The sequence below is a fragment of the Liolophura sinensis genome, chromosome 4 (genome assembly GCF_032854445.1).
Source record: "Liolophura sinensis isolate JHLJ2023 chromosome 4, CUHK_Ljap_v2, whole genome shotgun sequence".
NCBI classification, from domain to species: domain Eukaryota; kingdom Metazoa; phylum Mollusca; class Polyplacophora; order Chitonida; family Chitonidae; genus Liolophura; species Liolophura sinensis.
Window position 1 is genome coordinate 13156788 of NC_088298.1, and position 22327 is coordinate 13179114.

General features: G+C 43.1%; 1 protein-coding gene and 1 pseudogene across 1 annotated transcript; both read left to right on the top strand.

Moving 5' to 3' along the window:
• Positions 1 to 1222: 1222 nt before the first annotated feature.
• Positions 1223 to 7841, top strand: LOC135464428 (toll-like receptor 2 type-2; annotated as a pseudogene).
• Positions 7842 to 18409: 10568 nt separating this feature from the next.
• On the top strand, positions 18410 to 21043 carry LOC135464707 (toll-like receptor 4). Its single transcript, XM_064742211.1, has one exon. The coding sequence runs from the start codon at positions 18464 to 18466 to the stop codon at positions 20972 to 20974; it is 2511 nt and encodes an 836-aa protein (XP_064598281.1). The 5' UTR covers positions 18410 to 18463; the 3' UTR covers positions 20975 to 21043.
• Positions 21044 to 22327: the final 1284 nt, after the last annotated feature.

A 22327-nucleotide genomic window follows, 5' to 3' on the forward strand; every position in this document is an offset into this window, starting at 1 on the left:
GTGCTCGTGCGTCAAGAACTCTTCCAGGGAGACATCTGCCAGGCCTAAGTCTTTAACGACCCTGGCCCACCTCAGGGTCCCGCTTCCGTAGGGGTGAGCTGGCGAAAAACCTCTGGACCTCGCCCCACTGCTGGTACGCCCGCATGCCCTGGCTGTACAGCTGATTGGGGACCCCTTCTTTTGTGACTTCTACTTTGGTGATCTTCGGGTTGTAGAAGGATTCCGACCTCCTCCTCCACGGGGTTCCTTTAGTCTCGAACAGCATGAGGATGCCCTTCAGTGCTCTCGCGGGCGTGTTCAGGTTTATGTTCCAGAGAGTATCAGAGTCCTTCACAAACTTTTGGTGGCGGAGGACGCGATCATACAGAATGGAGACGCCCCCGGCAAACTGGGTGCGGATCTGTCTAGCGAGCTCCTCTTCGGTGACCATATCGAACTCCAGGCTGATGTTGTCGATGGTGTAAGTCGCGTCGGCATCGTCTGTTGCCTGCATGACCCGGCCGTAATCGTTGAACGTCAGTTCGTACTCCAGTCGGTCGGCCAAGGCACTCTGGTAGAATGGCATGTGGCTATCTAGAAGCTCAAAGTCTAGCGGGATGTGGAACCGTCTGCCAAAGGCCCGAGCGATGGCACTTTCACCAGTATCGTCGTCACTTGCGTCTTCCGCTTCGACTCGAAGTTTAAGCATGTTTTCGCTGCCGATGCCTTGGTAGGCCGCATTCCGCCGTTCGTTTCTGGTCAGCCATAAGTCGCCGTATTAATGAAACACATTAGAGTCGTCGATGGACATTACCTCATTCCCGCTGATTCTGATCGTGGTTTTCTTGACTACTGCGCGTCCGAGATTCCCAACCACTGTGGCGTTCGGGTCGGATAAATTGATCGTGATCGAGAAGGCCAAGCGCACGGCACCGGGCACAATGACGTCATTTGGGCCGAGGTTGGGGAAGCGGACCAAGAGTTGTTGATTCTGGTCGATCCTACTCGGGTTGTTGGTGACGACCAAGGACTGCCGTACACGTTGTACCCCCCTAGGCTTACGGAGTGTTCTGAAAGGGTTTACCTTGCGTCCGTATGTATCCATTGTGTGTATTGAAGGTATACCTTGCAATGTCCAATACGAGGATTATGGCAGACTTTGACTTTGATAATCCGGCGTTCGACGACGCCCAAGAGGACAACAACATCGACGACGAGCAGACCACTCTCCGTGCAGGTGGTGATGTTCCCGAGCAACCGGGGTGCGGCCGCCAGAAACCTTCAACAAGAGCTGACGCAGGCCGCCGTGGATGATTATTACGATGCCTTGGCGAAGGCGGATCCCAGCCTTACCCGCCTTTTTCTCGATTACACGAAGTTTAAGGTTGTCCAAGGGCGTCTGCGACTCGCTCCCACCCCACACTGGACATCATCAACAAACGAACAGGTGAACCGCTAGCCCTCTCAACAGTCGCCAATAAAGGAGGGGTTAATGTTGTTAGGGGGGAAGGGAGGCTGGGCTTTATAGACTGGAAAAGAACAGACATCGTTGCATCCGGCAGCAGTCGCAGCCCTGGAGACAGCGAGTTCAGAACTCGGCGAAGCGGCCGGCGAAGCAGATACCATGGAGCTGGAGGATTTAAGCCAACCAGCGAAAAAGACCGCTGATGCTGTCCACACACTGGAAACAAGCTTGACGGATAGTGAGGTCGGGCGGGCTCTTGAAACGATAAACGACCCTCCTCTTCCCATGCGAGAACTTCTGGGGCTTGACAAGGCACTGCAGACTTCGGAAGGCGAACACGCGAATAACCTCGCCAAGCTGTCAAGTCTCAATAAGGACATCGCAATACAAAAACAGAAGTTGGAGGAGGCCACTGATGAATTCTCCCGGCGTCGGATCGCAGACCGGATAAGGAATCTCGAGGACGAGAGGGTGGCCCGGCTCGAAGCAGCCTCTTTAACGGCCGAAGCCCTGCGCACTCAAATACGCCGCATCAAGCAGACGGTCGATCGCATCCTACACAAGGATACCAGTCTGGCCGAGCGCGTCCGCACCCTCTTCCGGGAGCAGGGAATAACCGTGGTCTCCATTCTCACGGCAATTGGGATGGCGATCTCGACACTGGGGCTAGCGATAAAGTTGGCGCTGACTGGCGGGTCCAGCGGGGGCATCCAGCCAACACCACCTCCATCCGACGGGCGTGGTCTTAAAGAATGGGTGAAAAAGCATCTCCAGTCCCTGGTGCGCGCCCTTGTCAAGCTGGCTGGGAAGTCTGCCGCTGCAATTCCGGGTATTATTGGCAGTATCGTGTCCTGGCTACTGAACCTTCTCGGGAAAGCGGCTGGGTGGCTGGCCGATAATGCCTGGGCTCTAGTCCTCGCAGTAGGTGACCTAATGCTCGTGGCTGTTCGCAAGTATTTAACGCATGGTCCACAGCAGCAGTAAGCCGATACCAGCCCCAGCGACGACGATGGCTGTCTTCTCCGCATCGTGATTCTTTTCCTTTGGAAATAGGGGTTCTTGTTTGCCTCCGGCGGCAGCAACATGCTCGGTGGGTGGTGGGACGCTTTCTTGTGGCTCAACGATCCCGTGGTCAGGTGCGCGCTTGTGCAAAGTGGGCGCACTTCAACGTTCACACCCTCATTGGCGCCTAGCTTCTGGTCCTCTGTGGCCACGACGATTTTGTTGTTGTAGTTCGCCACATGGCCGATCTGCAGAAGCAAGTCGCTGGGGGCCATATATAGGTCTATGCCATACACAAAGTGCTTCAGTGAAGAAGAGGTTCAGCACGAGCAACCGGCCCGCGTTGACGCGGCCGTCTTCAAGCATGCTGTGGGTGATTCTTTGTAGCCTCGCAAGTCTTGCACCGTGCCGACTAACTTCGTCCAAATAGGCCGGCTGGTCGTTTCCAGCGCGGGAGATCCCATGATTATTCATTGTATTCGCTGTATACCTAATAAGAAATTTCGATAGCCGCCAGACCCTCCGCTGGGGGGCTGGGGGCCTCTATTTGTTATGGGGAGGGCCCCAAGGGGAGGGTGTGCCAGAACTTCTGGACCTCGCCGGGAATGGGGGCTGGGAGCCTCCATTTGTCAAATGGAGGGTGCGCCAGAACCCTCCTTCCCTATACTACTATATTTATATCTTTTCACGAGAAGGGGTTGGAAGCCTCCATTCGCCAAATGGAGGATGTGCCAGAACTATTCCCTATACTACTAGCATAAATAACACATTTCTGTGAATTTAGGCGTAAAGCTGTAGGATGAAAACCAGCAAATATGTCGAGTGTTTAGTGACACTAAAAATAGACTTCCGATAAATCTTAATCATCTGACTATACCATGTAGCTTATGTCCTAAATACTGCCGATGTAGGGGCATACTACAGTTCAAAAGTGAAAGCGTGTACAAAAAAGAGGTGTCGAACATTATGTTAGACTTGTCAGCATATCGTTCATAATGGACTTGCCAGGAAAAATAGCCACAGCTATACAAGAAGAGACCTAAAGGTGTTTGGACGTAAGCGAAACAACGGGAAAAGGTGGGTAATTTAACTTTTTAAGAGTTCTTTGGAAACTTCTAGTCATTCTAAATGAAGGGACGTCGACTAGAACTGCTGTATGCCGTTAATCTGGTCATAAAATCTGTTATGTCAGAGAATGATTTACAGTCTGTTAGTGTGACTGGATGTCTTCTGGACACAAATCTGCTTAAAACAGAGGCCGTAATTCACCAGTTACGTGTGACCATTTGCCATGTATTACATACTGGCCAGCATTGTGGTGGGGGGAAAACGGGCAGAGCCCTTGAGAAACCCACGACCATCCGCAGTTAGCTGGAAAACCTTCCCATTTACGGCAGGAGAGGAAGCCAGCATTAGCTGGACTTGAACTCACAGCGACATCGTTGGTGACAGGCTCCTGGGTCATTACGCAGCGCTAGCCCGCTAATCAACTGAACCACGAATGGCCCAAGTAAACTATAGCTTTAGTCTGTGTTAAAATGTACGTGTCGTGTACAGTGCAAATACATGTACAGTGTGGACGTCGGCGTTAGTCTACAGAGATTAGCTTTCAGATTTCAGTTATCTCAAAATTATTTTATAACCACTGTGTAGGTGGCGTTGAAATCTTTCTGTTTCAGCGGTATTGCTCGCGTAGCCGTCAGCTGTAAAATGGCGAGAGTAGATAAGGCAGTTTTTCGTGGGCCCAAAATACTTCCGTCTTGTGCTGTCCACGTCTTTCTGACGGCCAAATCGTCTGACAACTTATAACTAACCCCATTGTTCTTCGGCTACCTGTTTTAGAACCGTATGTAGAACAGCAAGCAATTTCGAGGAAAAATTCGACATGCTTGTTGTCACTCTTGTAGCTGTATTTAACACAGAACTAAATGGCGAAGCTTTGACAACTCGTAAAGGTTGGACCTTTATGACGTAATTCGGAGGAGTCTACTGAGCGTTGGCGGAAAAAAATACATAATACAGCATAAAGCAGCCTCAATATCTAGTGGTTTTAAATGCCATATTACTCAGATCATTGTGAACTATTGAAATATTTTTTGCGTTCAATTTAACAATATATACAAGGGTAGCTATTTATGAAAAAATAATAAATCTGGACACTTATCATTTAATGATAAAGCTTCTAAAAATCTGCACATTCCTTAATAAAGCAGATTTAAGGCGGTATTCTACATGCTGTTAAACAACATTTGTTATACATAACAGCATAATGACCCAGGAGCCTCCCACTAATGCGGTCCACCTTATGCTAGCTTCCTCTCCGGTCGTAGGTGTTTCCCGGGCTATGCCCGGCTAATGCTGGTGGTCGTCGTATGAATGAAACCAAATAAATATTTAAATACACACAACATGGCTAAACCCACTGAACTCTAACTTAAATTCGGTTTCGCAATAGGGGCCTCCGTGGACAAGCTTGTTAGCACACCAGCGAGGGGTCTTTGTGAGTTCAAGTCCAGCTCCCTTGGGAAGGTCTGCCAGCAGTCCTATGTTTGGCCGTGGGTTTCCCGGTTTCCTCCCGTCGCAATGCTGGCCGACGTCGTATAATTGAAATATTCTTGAGTATGACGTAAAACACCAATGAAATAAATCAAATCAATAAATAAACGTATAAGGCACAGTTTAAATGTGACTAATTCACAATTATGTTCACACAATATATAATATATGTTAAGTTTTTTCTTGTTCATATTTAACATGATAGAATTTATTAATTTGTTGCAGCCACAAGAGGCCCTCTCCGTGGATTGTACGGTGTGGACCGAATTCTGCCCTCTTACAGAAAACTACCCAACGTTGGGCAGTGGAAAGCACAGTGGCCAGTCACCATGCTGATCAGGTTCTCAACCGCGATCTTTGTTATTCTGTCTTCGGTCTGCAATCTGGGACAATCGGCATGTCGTCTTGAGAACAAGGGACATTTTCTTAACTGCCGACGGGGAGAATTGACGTCTGTACCAAGTGAAAAGCTTTCCGTCTATCTGCGTGAAATTGACTTGAGTCAGAACAGCATTTCTGAGGTTGAAAATGGGACCTTTGCGGCTCTATCTGAGTTGCAAACTCTAGATCTCTCCAACAACAAACTTTATCTACCACCAGGGACGTTTCAGGGACTCCGGAATCTTCTTACTGTAAACTTGTCCAGCAATAAACTTTCCTTTCTTGACGATGCCTCACCAACACTTTTCGAACCACTCGTGAGTTTAAAGGTGTTACGAATTCAGAGATATGCATACGCCTCCTGGAAAGGACTAAATCGTTTACTCAGCCAGCTGAAGAAACTTACAACGTTGTTCCTCGATTTTCCCCATAGGTTCAAATTTGAAAATGGGTGGAAATCACTGTCCCGAATTTCCATATCCGAAGATGAAATAGACGTGTCTTTGTATACGCATCGCCGTAATTGCGAGTTATGGAGTATTGATAACGATACGTTTGAAGCGCTCCGAAGCGTTGTCGTCAAGGAGTTACAACTGGTCAACTGTGAAATTACTTTTATTCATACTGGAGCGTTCGAACCTTTGGGCTCGCTGGAAAAGCTAGATGTCAGTTTTAACGTTAAGCTAGGGCTACGGAGGGCACTTTTGTCTCTGAAAGGCCTAGGATCTATAAACATGACGGCCATTAAGATGTCAATGGTTAACACTAGATATGAGTCATTCAAAGAAATTAGAGCAAACAAATTGTTGAAAACTGGTGATTTTAAGTACATGCGTGAAATATGTGTGAGATCGGTGGACCTTTCCCAGAACTACATTTTCTATGAACGCGGCCAGCCTAATCCTGTAGAGTTTCGAGTGGACTGCTTGGAAAGTCTCAACATGTCTCACCATGGGTTTCATTTTACTCCAAAAACGTTGATCTGGAGCTTGAGAAATAGCCCAAAATTAAAAACCCTGGACTTTAGTAAAATCGCTTGTGGTAAATCGAATGGTATTAGCCCTACTCAGGCGTCACCATTGCCTACAAAGCTTTCCGTACCGTACATTACTTTGCCACCAAACCTGTCTTCGTTCTCTGTTACAGGATGTGAAGACTGGTTCCCTGCGCCGGTTCAATTTAATTTCCGATTTTCACGAAGCTTGCGGTATTTCGGGGCCGCGGACATTAATCTTGAAGAATGCTGGTTTTCCCCGTTTTCGGGATTTTCGAACACACTGACTCACCTCGATATTTCAGGGGCAAAATGCCGAGAAATGTCGGATTTGTACTTCTCAAATCTTGAGGAGATCGTCACACTAAAATTGTCTGATTGTCCGTATATAGAAGAGGTTATGCTATCGCAGTCCCCACCTTTCAAATTCCTGCCTGCTTTGGAAGAAATTGATCTATCTCGCAACGAACTGTCAGATTTAAACCAAAAGCTGTTTAGGACAAACATAAACTTGACACAAGTTAATTTGGCAAGCAATAAACTACAGCGTCTACCAAGGGCCTTGACACAGCTTAATCGACTTCGTCAGCTAGATTTATCTTTCAATGTCATTTCTAGCTTTCGCTCTGAGGAAATGGAGCAGTTGGACACCTGGTTGTCGATGGCGAATAGTGGAGGCCGCTTTCAGCTCCTGCTGGCAGGAAATCCATTGCAGTGCACCTGTGAAACGGTCTTATTCGTTGGATGGCTTTACCGTCGGAAGGCTCACTTGGATAATGTGGAGAAATATCAATGTCTCTTCCCCAACGGAACCAGCGTTTCCTTGAAAACATTTCAGCCCTACTTAGCAGACTTTGAAGGAAAATGCATTTGCCATACTTACCTGATAATCTCGGTAAGTATGGTAAGTATTCTGACTTATGTGGTGCTAATGTCGCTCTGTGTCTTTATCGATTACACCTCAGATACTGGCTGTACGCTAAACTGACGCCTCCTCAGAATATGTTTGTCAACCACGAGTACATCTACGATGCCTTTGTGGCTTATACTTCTGACGAGTACGAATGGGTCATCCGACAATTACGACCAAAGCTTGAGTTAGTGGACGATCCGGTCCGGCTCTGTATCCATGAGAGAGACTTCATTCCTGGAAAACCCATTCATGAGAACATTGTGGACAAAACGAGGGAGAGCCATAAGATTTTGTTGATCATCAGCCCGGGGTTTCTGGAATCTCGATATGGCCCCCTTGAGATTGAGTACGCCGGTATGAAATGTCTGGAAGAACGCAGGAACGACATCATCGTCTGTATTCTGATGGATGATATTCCAATTGGTCAGATGCCTAGGGCACTGAGGAATCTCTGGCACAAGATCACCTTCCTCAAGTGGAGGGCTGATCCGGAGACACAGATCACTTTCTGGCGAAATCTCAAAGCTGCTGTTAGCCAGGCAGAGTCGTGAATAATATTAGAGTTCAAAATCAATACCTAATTGGCAAAGTTAAAAGTTTTACTTTTATGGATGGGATAAGTGTTCATTGTACCCAGTAATTTCCTTTTCGTATAGTTAGACTGTAAGTAAATTGCCTAAATGGCATACATTGTAATTAAGCTTTTAGTTTATATTCCTTCTTTATGGCTTAACATAGTGCGCCATTAACACTTTCCTCCATGATGTGAACGTAATAAGCTGTAGGAAAATATTTACAAGATGCACAACTGATCTCTACATTTGTGTAGGCATTTCTCGACTTGAAACTACACTTGAGCCCATGTAAAGTCTCAAGCGCCACAGACCCACCTGAAAATTCAGGCCAATGACAGTAGTGTCATGTTGTTGTTGTATTGACCATGTGCACCTCAGGCGTCACTTGCGTTATAAAAATAAATGAATTAATCGTTTATATTAAAATTGATTTAAGTGGCGTGTGTCTTAGGTTTTAGTCAAAATTTGTTGGTCGTAGCCTTAACGATGCGCATTCAAGTACCGTTTTAAGACTGAAACATTGAAAGCGTTTAACATATGAATGTACTGACCGATTTTTTGTAAAATCCCTAGAAAGATCTGATTGGTAGAAGTTATATATTGCGTACTGATCATAGAGCAGAAACCATCTTCTAACCTACTAACGTCATTAGTCATTACATTCTGCTCAGTCTGTAAGTAAACCAAAGTTAGGCAATTTTCACGACTCCATTTGATAGCAGCGCAGCGAATGACGTGTAAATAATTATCATCAGTCATACTATATGCTTCATATACACCTAAATCGTCACATTTTAAACACCGCAATTGCAACTGACATCTACACAGACAAAAAAATGTTCCTTCACACGGCATTGGCTTACTTGTCGTTTAACCTCCTTTTTGAAGATTATTTGTGTCACACCACAAATGTCATAATGCAGCAGACCCTTCTATACGCAGAAATACTTATCGTGCTGTCTCAGTGAAATACCATGATGAATATTCCAAAAATTACGGCCCTTTCACAGTACCATGCTCCTTATAGCGCATGCTCCTCTCCCAGTGTTCGCTTCACGTCACTGCCATCACTAGTAAATTTTGTACAAAATCTTGGACAACGCCGAGGTCACCGGGATTATGGTGGTAAGGCAGATAGTGATGTCAGATAAAAACTACGTGTCAGTCATTGTTTCTAATCAAACTTTATACAATTTTCTTGGTTTAAATCAGACATAACACTATTATAGTCACCTGAACACATTACATTGCTGTATGCCGGATGAAAGTTCCCCAAGGTGACACCAGTGGTGAGGCTAGGCCCAAACAAGCCTGTGGGCCTTTCACAATCTCCAAAGGTCAAGGTTGTCATAGTGGTGACATTTATGTAAAGCAAGCGTAGAGCACTCTAGAGTGTATGCCACATAAGGCGTGCATATCATGTAAATTGGAAGTAGACATCGCTTTATGTGCAACGGTGTGTTGTGGGCACCCCGCCCCCCTCCTCGTTCACACACTTTTGTGTTTTATGAATGTTTTAACGTATCTTCTCAGGCTATAACACGTGTTCCTTGCCTTGTTGTGTCTTATCTGGTTCAGTTTATAAACCCAGACAGATTAATGTTGAAGACGGCTGATCCTGCGGAAATTTACAAGAGACGTAGATTTCTTCACATGTGCAATCCTGGGTCAAGTCACACCTAAGACCTCAAAAGAGGAAATTCCAGCTCATGCTGTCTTTCTCTCCGGCTTACGTGGGAAAGTCTGCCACCAACATGCGGATGGTCGTGGGTTTTCCCCGGGCTTTGTCTGATTTCCTTCCACCATAATGCTGGCCTCCGTCGTATGAGTGAAATGTTCTTGAGTACGGCGTAAAACACCTATCAAATAAATAAATTAAAAAAAAATAAATAAAAGAGGAATTTGTAGCTTCCTCGCTTGGCGTTCAGCATGAAGGGGATAGTTCAACGACTGGTCAACCCGTATCAGTATACTTGCTTACTTGCCTTCGGTAAGGCGTCTCAGTGAAGCAGCACTAAATAAAAGAGCGATGGAAATCATTTCTACAACAGGCAGGCACATTACATGCACTCTAAGGATTCCTTCGTCGTCATATGACTGAAAAATTGTTAAGCACGACATTAAACCCCAAGCACTCACTTACTCACTGTTTGTCTCTCTCATTACGTGTATATACATCTCGGTAATTTCTGACACATGTTCTCATTATGCATATATTTTAGGTTATAAATAGATACAGGAATGTAAGGATGTTTAGAGTAAGAAGACCTCGTTCACTCAGTAGTTCTGTTGTCATGGTGAGGAGAGCACATGTAATTATCAAGGGAAGAAGCAGGATGTCATTTAATGTTTTATGCAAAATTTATGTATCATTCAAAGCACCCAGGCAGTGGTTGTGTTGCCATGGTGACGAGAGCACATGTAATCACAAAGTGAACTGCAGAATTTCTTTTAATTATTGGAACCCTTGTGATAACTTTTACAAGTCATGACTAAAATAGTCATGCGGTTTGGCAGAAAAAAAACTGCTTAAACAATGCGGTAGAGAGCTTTACTGCTACCGATGTAATCAGCTGCTCCGTTAGCATAGAAATATGTTGTTGTTGTTACCTTTCCAACTGGCCAGATAATCACTCATGGGTCTCGCGAGACTTTGAGTGAACTGTCACAGATTTGAGTAAATTTCATGGAAATCATCATTATGAAATGGAAGTTTCAGACAGTTCACTCAAAGTTTCTCTTACACTTCTGATGCATGAGAATTAAACAGTGGGATTTATTTATATCACATGTAATCCTTCGTCGTCTCCCAGAGTGACACGAATATTTGCTCACAGAGCAGCTAAGGGCTTCGTCTTATAAAGCTTAACAGTCTTCAAAAGATTAAAAGCTTAGAAGGATTAACTTTGTTAGATCAAGTTACTGTATTGTATAGCATTTTTGTCACATCTCACAGATACAAACAAGTTTAAATGAGAACATTGTTACTTAAATGCTTGAGTTGTTTTATTACTTGACGTTTCTGTATTAAAGTTTGATTTTCGTTTATCAGTTGTTCAAAAATTCTACTAAGATCCGCCAAAGCTGATTTCCGCGAATGTGTCTTCTTACCAAACCCGCGAAAGTTTATACTCGCAAATAAAAATGCATTTACAGAGTATCACATAGACATGGACAGATACATGTAGATGTTACATAAAAGTTGGAGGATATAGAAAGATGCAGGAAAGGCGTTATATAAGAGAGGAATCAATCAGAAATGGTCATGATGTTTAGAAGGCACACAAAATATAAGCCCCGGTCACACTGAAGCTGGAGTATATCTGAAATTAAAGAAGTAGAATTAGATAAGTACTTAGAGCATAAGTCATTGTCACGCTGGCGAAGAAAATCTATGAATTAAACTGAAAGAATTCAAAAAGCATTTTAGATTAAATAAGAAACCTACTTGTCACTAAAGTACCTAAGTTTCTGACGTGGCCGTATGTTTAACACCGAAACAGTATTTTGCAATCAGGAATCCATTCAGAATTAAAGTAAAACCGCAGCAAAACACCTAAGAAGCCTTTTTGAAATTTTAAAAAACTTTTGTGTTCCTCAAGCTCTGTCCTTCTGTGAATGGCCCAAAAAAAACATAAAACATGCAATGTTAAAGGTAAAAATTAATATGAAATACGGTTTGTTTTTCAAAAGAATAAGCCTGGGTAAGACATGGTGTGGTTGTTGCCTGATTGTTTGTTGTTGTTGTGATATGTTACCCCAAATGAAATGAAAAATTCTTTGGGCATTTTGAAAAATAAATTGATGTGACTATCGGCCTTTTGCTTTGGTGATATAAGACGATTTAAATTACACATTTCTTGTTCATAAATTCAAAAAGAAAGTCCCGAAATTAATTTTAATTTTTTTTTCAACTTGCGCGTGACGTAGAGCTGGTCATAATTAAACGATGTGTTTAACTAATAAACATAGTAATTAGCGGCGAAACGTATTCCCTGTGTCACGTGGAAGTCAACTTTCAACCACGTCGGCAAAAACAATTAAAAAAATCAATTAATATTAACAGAGCAGTTACATGTTTACTGAGCTAGTTTGTAGCGTTTAAATCAAAACCACTGAAAATTTGAGAATGCTGTATTAAGCTTTGAAAAACGAAAACGAAACAGCCTTATTCAAAGTAATTATACGAAATTCATCAACATTGCAACAGGAAGGATGTAAATTCGTGAACCAAGTGCCTGTGAATACACACACTGCTTTTGTATGTCAGTTGTATCGCAAGTTTAAAGTCTCATTACACATCCGTCTCTTTACACATCCGTTTTTACAAACACTTTAACACAATAACAAACTGACAAAGGGTAACATGGACCGAGATCAAACAAGCGACTTGTTTAAAATGACTAGATCTTTTTGATAAACTATGCCAAACATATGGATTAATAAAAATTTTTTAGCTACCTTAACATCTCGACTAGTGATTAAACATATATATATATATATATATATATATATATATATATATATATATATATATATAGACTAGATCTCAAAAGAAAGTATACAGCTGTTTGATCAGACATCAAATAAAAACGGAAAGAAATATATTTGAAATTATTTTTAATTCCATAAGAATATTCCATTTCACCTGAAACGTCCATACATACAGTTCATTAAATGGTGAAGGTTTGGTCTGATGGTCAGTCAAAGAGATATGGTGTCAACAGAATATTTACACATTTGCAAAATTCAAATGAAGCATTTTTCCCTCTGGAAATGTCATTCAAATCATGCTCAGTAGCGAGTGTGGCCTCCATTGGCATTGATGCAGGCCACAGCACGTCGCCGCATCGATGACGTCAGGCGTCGAATGACGTTAGGTGTGATTCGTTGCCATTCTTGTTGGAGACACTCTTCAACAAGGTGGCACTGGCAGTCTTCTGACTTGTCTGCCCAGGTGGTCCCACAAGTGCTCAATTGGATTGAGGTCGGGGGAACATGCCGGCCATGGTAAGAGATCGATTTTGGCGTTCTGTAGAAAGTTGTTCGTCAATCTTGCAGTATGAGGTCTTGCATTATCATGCTGGTACAAAATTCCTCTTTGCTGTTGGTGGATGAATGGCACTACAACCGGTCGTAAAACTTCATTCTGCGAGCATTGAGGTTCCCATGAATCACCACCAGCATCGTCTTCAGATCGCCGCAGTTGCCTCCCCACACCATCACACTACCACCTCCAAACGCTCGAACTTGCTTGAACGCAATTTGGCACCAAACGTTCTCCTACACGCCTGTATACCCTAGCCCGACCGTCATTTTTGTATAGGCAAAACCTGCTCTCGTCGGAGAACCCGTGCCCATTCACGCCTCTGCCAGCGTAGAAGGCGCCTGGCCCATATCAGCCGACGACGTTGATTTTGAGGCGTCAGATAAACTCCACAATACGGCCGACGTGCCCTAATACCGTGTTGACGTAGTCGACGGTTAACTGTGTGTCGACTAATCGGGTGCCCTAGTGCCGTCGCCGCCGTTGACGTTGCCGTTACGTTCCAATTGCGGAGGTGAATGGTCCGGATGTGTCGATCTTCAGAGGGGGAGGTGACGCGTGGTCGACCGCTCCTAGGCCTGTCGGATGTAACGCCTGTCTGCCGGGGTCGCTTCATAAGTCTGACGATAGTTGCTCTTGTGCAACCAAAGGTTCTGGCAATGGCGGCGTTGGTCGCTCCTTGCTGGGCCATGCCGACAGCTCTCTCTCGCTCAACTTGGCTCAAACGTGGCATACCTCTGGTGTTTTTCTGGCGAATGTGTTCCTAACGTTTCCCGTCGACTCATTTATACCGCCAAAATGCACCTTCATTTCGTGTTACACGTGGAAGGGCCATTTCTCGATTTTATGCTAAGTTTAGGCAAATCTTGCTTTGTTGGGCCAGTTTGTTCCCTGGATAGATCGGCGTTTACACGGGTAATAGGGCTCATCATTGATAATTTCTCAATTTTTTACTTTGCGCGATTTTTATGTATTTGTTTTGGTGTATACTTTCTTTTGAGCACTAGTTTTTATAGAAGATCATCATCGGATAAACACTTTAATACAAAAATAAACATGTAAAGTGTTAGCAAGATTTACATTAGATGTGATTAAAACTTCGGACCTTGGTGTTTTACGCCATAGTCAAGAATATTTCACTTATACGACGGTGATCAGCTTTGTAGTGAAAGAAAATCGGACAGAGCCCATGGGAAACTCAGGATCATGCGCAGGTTGCTACCATATCTCTTCGCGTATATACACCCGGAGAGGAAGTTTCATAATTCATTTCATGAGTGTTGTGTAAGGTTTAAGAATGACCCAGACAAACACATGTCAATTTCTTTTAGCAGGATTTCTACATCACGTGGACCCCACGAGTCGTGGCCCGCGACAAGAGAACGGTGCCATAAGCGCCGTGGTGCGAGATGTCCTCATACAGCTTCCATACTTAGTAATACTGAGTCATCGATTGTGTAGACTTTGATAATAGAGCCAGAGGGCTGTGACTGAATCACATCTCATGTGTTTAAATCCACATTAGTATGTGCAGTCGATACGAATGTTTTTGGCTTAAGTGCACAAACAACACAGAGGGCGCTTAATGTCGTTTTCGTTACTCCCCTTTCCAACTTCGGAAAAATGGGGCGTGAAATTCTCGTTTCCGAACAGTGATTTCGTGTTAAATTTTCTCATTCCAAACTTCGTTCTCGTCTAAGCTCAACACGAGAACAGCGACTCAAATGCGCCTCATATGTTCTTCAGTTTAAAACCAAGCAGCTCAACGCCGCTCCCTACACCACCCTAATCCAGCTAGCCGACCCATCCATCTTTACTACAGAACTGGTATTAAGTCTTTTTCTCAAAAAGCTTATTTTGATTTGGCAAAACTATTTCAAGATTGCATGGCGGTGAACAACAACAAAACAGTCGGCATTCAAAAATGTTTAGTAAAATTAAGAAATAATGTTCGCGTCAGGGTAATTTGTAAACTCTTCCACATCGATTTGATGTAAAACTACCGTTAGACTACCCTGACGTGAACATTATTTCTATTCTATTACCTTGGTAGCAGCAAAATGTTTTCGTATTTATAACAAAAACGCCATTGCGGTATAGATTAACAGCAAAAAACACCCCCACTTTCCCTGGCACGTTGTTTTCGTTCAACCGAACGTTCTAAAGGGGCATGACCTAATTCTCGACGAAACCATAATGTGTTTTACCGGGGGTGTTAAAATGCGATGCTAAATAAACTACCGGGCAAAAGAAACGTATAACCTTGTTCAGCACCACAAGAAAGAGAAATAAAGACAGACAGTATCAACATGATAAGCATTATATTGCAATAAACCATTTTCCAAGTTCTGTTTATAAATTCAAAGCCATATGGATATTACACTTGCTGTCAGGCCGAGTAAAGAAGGCATGGGGTAAATCTAAAAAAAATTACACAAATGCAAGTAAAGGGATTCCCTTAAAAAAAGGTGTACCTAATGTCCTATCATGTCATAAGGCAGATCGTTAGTAGCGTGTGTGAGAACCCATTGCATCAATTAAAGCCAAAATACGTCTCCTCAAGGAAGTCGTCAGCCGCCGGATGATGTCACTAGGAATTCTGTTTCACTCCTCAAATAAAGCCTTTTCGAGCTGTTGCCTGTTTTGTGGAGGAGGGACGCGTTGTCTCAGACGTCGATCAAGATGATCCCACAGATGCTATAAGGGATTCATGCCCGGCGATCGTGCTGGCATCGGTGTCCAGATAATTTAGTACAGCTCTGGCGGTATGAGGTCGTACATTGTCCTGCTGCAAAAGGATGCCCATTTGCTTTTGATGCAAGAATGGCACCACAACAGGTTCCAATTTTTCATCTCGGTGTCTTCGGCCAGTCAGATTTCCCTGGATGATGACCAATCTCGTTCTCACCTGTCCACAAATTCCGCCCCATACAAGCACCCTACCAGCACCAAAAGGGTGGACATTCTGAATGCAGTTTTGTGCCAATCGCTCTCCCCTGCGTCGATACACACGAATTCGACCATCATTTCTGAAGAGGTTATATCGGCTTTCATCAGTGAACAGCACCCTTTCCCAGTCTCGTCGCTGCCATCGACGTACAACTCTTGCCCAACGCAGCCTGTTTTGACGGTGTAGAGGAGTCAATGCCATTCCACGGAAGGGACGATAGGCTAAGTTCCCACTCACGCGGAGTCGTCGTAAGACTGTGCGTCTGCTGATCGGGTGTCCCAGTGCCGTTTCCGTCGTTGACGTCGCCGTCACAAACCGGTTACGCAGGTGGATTGTGCTGATGTACCGGTCTTCGCCAGGCGTTGTAACACTTGGGCTGCCCGATCTTGGGCGATCTTGTCCTGCCTGTTAGGCGGTAACGACCCAACAGTCTGCTGGTGGTGGCTTGACTGCAATTGAATGTTCTGGCAATGTGGTGTTGGCTTTTGCCCGGTAGTATATTAAGGACGTGCTTAACGACTAGGATAGAATAATAAAAAAAATACGTTTGTTTCTCGTATAAAATTTGTAATGACACAATCTGTACAAAGTACATTAAACCCGCCTCGTGCACATGTTTCACTCAGCTGGATCCGATCTTTTTTAGACCCATTGGTTGATTGCCATACCATGGTTTGTGGTCGACTGGGACGATTGGGAGAGGCCGCTGAAAGAAAACTCGGAGGGAGAATTATCACGTCCGTATGTAAAAAAAAAATTATCGTGAAACCATTATTATCTCTTACTGTGTAGCATTTGAACGTCCCTATGGGCTTTAAATTATCTGTAACCTGATACTTTTCTTCTTTAAAATAAACGTCCGCTCCGACAGAAAAAATAGCCATTTTATTTCTTTGTTTATATTTGTCGTCTGCTTTATTCAATGTAAACAACAACCTCTATCTACCCATAGAACTACAATAGACCCGTCCAGAAGCCAAATGCTTCTGTCTCGTGATGGGGATATCTAGCGACCCAGATAATGTGCACTTGGCATAGAGCCAAGCAGTGCGTTGTATGTAATAAAAAGAAATCGAAGGGTAATAGAATCCGTCATAATTATTTAGTCATTATTTTATTATAATTTGCCCATAATTATAAAATTCAGATAATTACGGCTCTGCCTAAATTATAATAATGAGGATTGTTTCCGTGTGTGGTATTAGGGAAAAGTGCCGACCAATTAGATTAGATTAAACAGGAATTAAGTTATTGAATTACCTGAATATTTTAAAAAAATATTTCCGTATGAGTGAACTTTAGATCGTTTAAATAAATTCCACAGTATTTCCAGCTTTGAAAGTCTTCAGGCTTCAAAGGGGTCGGTAAGTGAAAACTTAAAGTACTGTGATTTTTCAACCTTTTCTTATGTTTGCAAGGCTTGTTTGAGCATATTCTGAAGATATTGTATGTAGACTGATAAAGTTGCACTTTTTGTGAATTTATCGATGGTAACCTTGTGGTCATTTCTTTGTAGTCTGTAACTAGGTGTCAGTTGTGTGGTTTAACAGATTACTGTGAGGAGGCGGTATATTTTATCATCCCTTGAGGTGGCGCTAGTGTGAAGCAGGATTTCGAGGCATTGTTACGTCAAGAATGCACTGTAGCGTAACGTTTACACTGTTACAATGCATTAGTTTCTATTGTAACGTCGTACTGTCTGTAATGTTAAGCCATCATGATGAGCTGGGAAAGAAACATATGACGTCAATAAAGTGATGTCAAGGTGGTTGCAGCGTCGCTGCCGGCTCGCTGATAGATCCTCATTGTTTCAATTCTTACAAATCTCAGAAGCTTTACATGAATGGATTAGCAGACAGGATAGCCTCTTTAAAGTGAAATAATAGGGGAGTTTCGATAAACGTAGAGAAAATCAAACTGTATAATGTGGCCTGTCAAAAATGTTAGGCAAATATTTTTGACCACATCTACTACAACATGTGCTTCTGATAAAAGTGCCATAAAAAGTAATTTAGAGTAGACAAATGATGGAGAAAATTGAGGTGCGTTTGTGAAAGATGTGACATTTGTGCTTAAGGAGCAGGGTCAGACAGTTGATCAGAATATTAATGCCAACAAAGGTTGCCTAACACATCGTTAAAAAAGTCATATGTATTATTTATTTCATTTATTTGATTGGTGTTTTACGCCGAACTCAAGAATATTTGACTCGTACGACGGCGGCCAGCATTATGGTGGGAGGAAACCGGGCAGAGTCTGGCGGAAACCCACAACCATCCGTAGGTTGGTGGAAGACCTTCCCAGGCACAAAAAGTCACATGACACAGTAGGACTGTTTTTACACTTGACAGCAAAAGAATTCCAACTCGAAACTCTCCTATTTCCCCTACCCTGCCGCAAAACGAAACGTCACAAAGGGACATCACCACGATGTCGTAATATCAAAATTCAAAAATGCCGTATTGACGCGTTGCTGTAGACGATAAGCCCACTTGCAATCGCAGTTAACATGATCGCTCAGTTGGTTTTAATCCGTTGCAGGTTCTATGAGAAGAAAGGTTTTTACAAGATCAAGGTGTGTCAAGGAGACTAGCCTTCATCATGCTGCGTTGTTCCAAGGCCGCCGTATTTGTTTTCCTGACCTCGCTGAGTGGATCGTTCTGTTCTGAATGCCATTATGACAAAACCACAAACTGGCTTGACTGCAGACGTAAGAAATTACGGTCTGTGCCTACAGAGTTGTTTTCTGCCGATCTTCGTGGAATTGACTTGAGCTTTAATGGAATTTTATTCGTAGAAAATCGAACATTTGTAAAGGTGCCGAAGCTACAAACATTGGACCTGTCGTATAATCTACTGGACGTCCTTCAGCCCGCTGCTTTTTTTGGACTTGAAAATCTTATTTCCTTAAACCTGTCAAACAGCGAGCTAGAAATTAATCCTGAACTTTTGATCGGACTTTTTGAACCTCTTGTCAGTTTGGAAGTGATATGTATACAACAATACCTTGATCTAGATGTCTGGCAAGGAATAGATACTGCTTTTAATAAACTTAAAAAGCTGACTACTCTCTTCTTTGACTTTCCACACGAATTTACATTTGGCGTTGGCTTTGAAGAGTTGACAAAACTGACAAAGATTTCTACGTTTGAGGGCGAAATTATTCAGGCCTCGCTTCCTAGTAAGTGCGAGTGGTCAACCATCAAGAATGAAACATTTGTGATTTTCCAAGGGATTGCAATCAAAGAACTAACCCTAGCCCAATGTGAAATTAAAATAATTGAAAGCCGGGCATTCTACCCTTTGAGCTCTCTGGAAGTGTTGGACCTTAGCTTTAACGTGCAGCTTGGGCTGCGCAATTCACTTTTATCTCTTCAGGGCGCTCCATTTAACATGACAACAATCAATATGGAAAATGTTAACGGTGACATTGCTCACGTAGGATACAAGTTGGAAGCCGTTGACTTCATGCACTTGAGTAAGATATGTGTGGATTCCCTGGACCTCTCTCGGAACTTTATTTTTTACGATGAGCGTTCGGACAACCCGGTACGACTTCGGTTAGATTGCCTGGTGTACCTCAATATGTCAGAGCACAGGCTCAGCGTCTGGCCATCACAACTGATGCAATACCTCCGAAACAGTCCCAGGTTAACGTACCTGGATTTCAGCCGAAGTGGGTACCGCAGCTCAAGAACCGAAGATCTGATCAATAGTACACCATGGCAATCTTCAAGGAACAACTCCGCGTTTATTATACTTCCGCCAAGCTTGGCATGGTTTAGTTTCAGTGGATGTGAAGATTGGTTTGTCGCAAAGGGATATTCAGCCGTCATACTTGCGCCGAATCTTCGTTATTTCGGAGCGGCATACATCAATCTAAAATTATGCTCCACAAACTTCGGCAGCGAAACTCCCAATCTGTCTCATCTCGATATTTCCGGGGCACGATGCAAAATGATAACTTCATTTTTTTTCCAAAATTTTCGTAAATTGACTACCTTGTCATTGTCTAGTTGTCCAAATATGTATTCAGTCGTAAACATAAAAGCCAAACCAGCCATGTTTAATTACTTGGAGGCGCTGGAAGAAATCGACTTATCTAGAAACATGATTACGGACTTAGATTCAGAGTTGTTCGTTACAAATCAGAAGCTGACATTCGTTAACTTGTCGAGAAACAAATTGCAGCGATTACCCCTCACCCTGTACCATCTCTCTACACTTAAAAAACTTGACTTAAGTTTCAATGCCTTCACCCATTTTCGTTTGGACGAAATGAAACAATTGGACATGTGGATCGCGCAAGCTGAATACGGGCAACCTTTCCAGGTATTAATGGGAGACAACCCATTGCAATGCTCTTGTGAAACGGTCATATTTGTCCAATGGCTACTGCAAAGGACAAAACACTTTGATAATGTAGACAAATACAAGTGTCTCTTGTCCAACGGAACCTGGGTGACTCTGCACTCCCTAAAACTACAGCTAATGGACTTTCAAGTCAAATGTGTCAGTCATACTTACCTGATAATATCAGTGGTTGGTATCCTGGTTTTAATATTCGTAGTTTTGCTGTTTGTTGTGGTAAATCGTTACCGATTAAACCTCAGATACTGGCTGTATACTAAACTGACGCCCCCTGAGAACATGTTTGTTGACCACGAGTACATCTACGACGCCTTTGTGGCTTATACTTCTGACGAGTACGAATGGGTCATCCGACAATTACGACCAAAACTTGAGTTAGTGGATGATCCGGTCCAGCTGTGCGTTCACGACAGGGATTTTATTCCCGGAAAACCCATTCATGAAAACATCGTGGAAAAAATGAAAGAGAGTCGCAAGATTTTGTTGATCATCAGTCCTGCCTTTCTGGATTCAACGTACGGTCCTCTTGAGATTGAGTACGCCGGCATGAAGTGTCTGGAAGAAGGCCGAGACGACATCATATTGTGTGTACTGATGGAGGATATTTCAGTTCGTCAGATGCCGAGGGCGCTGAGAAACCTCTGGCACAAGATCACCTTCCTGAAGTGGAGCGCTGATCCGGAGGCACAGATCATCTTCTGGCGGAACCTCAAAGCTGCTCTCAGTCGAACAGAGCAGTGAACAATGTAAGACAAAATTCAAAACCAGATCTTTTACTTTTTATCTATAATCAGAGGAAATAATCGATTTGGTCGATTCCAACAGAAATCCAACAGTGGTGGAAAATTACTGGCACAAAATCATCACCCTGAAATGGATCTCTGATCGGAAGGCACAGAAATCCTTGGTCTGTTATCAAGAGTTCTAGACAATAAATTGTGAGTTACATTCCCCACCTTTAAATATTTGTGCATCTGCGAGTGCATTTATGCTTGGGGTTTTACGTCCAACTTGACAATGTTATCATTCATGACGACGAAGAGTCATTAGGAGTGTGTACATATACTTTGTCTTCTTGAAGATGGGCGAGTCCATGCCGCCAATATGCTGACTGCATTGAAGTATCATAACGAAGACACCAGACATGACACCAGACCAAGTCACACTATCTGGACACCAGGGCAACCAGTCCTGCGTTCTTGCTCTAGCCTCTGAGTGCTGCAATAAGTCCTTAAACGTAAAAAGACATTACTGCGTTGAGTTACCTAAGAAATTTTTATTTTTTTTCACTGCAAGATTTGCCCTGGGCTTTCAAGACAGAACTGAAAATTAGAGAAGTTTGAATCTAAATTCAGGAATAATATCACAAGTGTGAGCATGACTTAAGTCAATGACAACTTTGTGTACCAGGCACCAGGGCCCGTATTAATCAAACGTCTTAAGAGTTAGGTCAAAACTTCAGCTACAATTAAGATGTTTCGCTCCAGAGTGTTTAAAATGTGCACTCTGATTCTTTTCTGCACGGCAATGTACATGTACTTTCTTTCATGCTCTGAGTCAGGATTTTTAAAGACTTGCAGTTTATGACTTAAGACTGAAGTTCCTTTATATATACAGGCCCAGGTTCATGAAACTTTGTAAGTCATATTTCTCGTGACATTTTCGTAAATGAAGATGCCTAAAGGTTTCCAATAATCAATGAAAAAAGTTACGAAAAAACTGCAAGTGGGCAGGAAGCAGTATATAACAAACGGTGTGTTTGACAGAGCGCAATCGACAGGTCTGACAATCAACTGTCAACTTGGTGAACACTGGTCATCATCCTATGTTTTTCTGAAAAAAGGACACTTCAAACCCTTTTCATTAGTTGACCGTAACACATATAGCAATTCTAAAACTGATACCCCGTTACAAACACATATACACTCACATGTTACAGGGTGGGCCAATAAAATGTTACCATTTCTAATCGCCCACTACTTTTTTGTGTGAGAATATGTGTTACATATCTTTTCATGAATCTGTCACAGGAGAACAAAATTTTTGTTTGATACCAAATATCACCTATTTTTGTCTCTATTTCTGAGTAAAGAT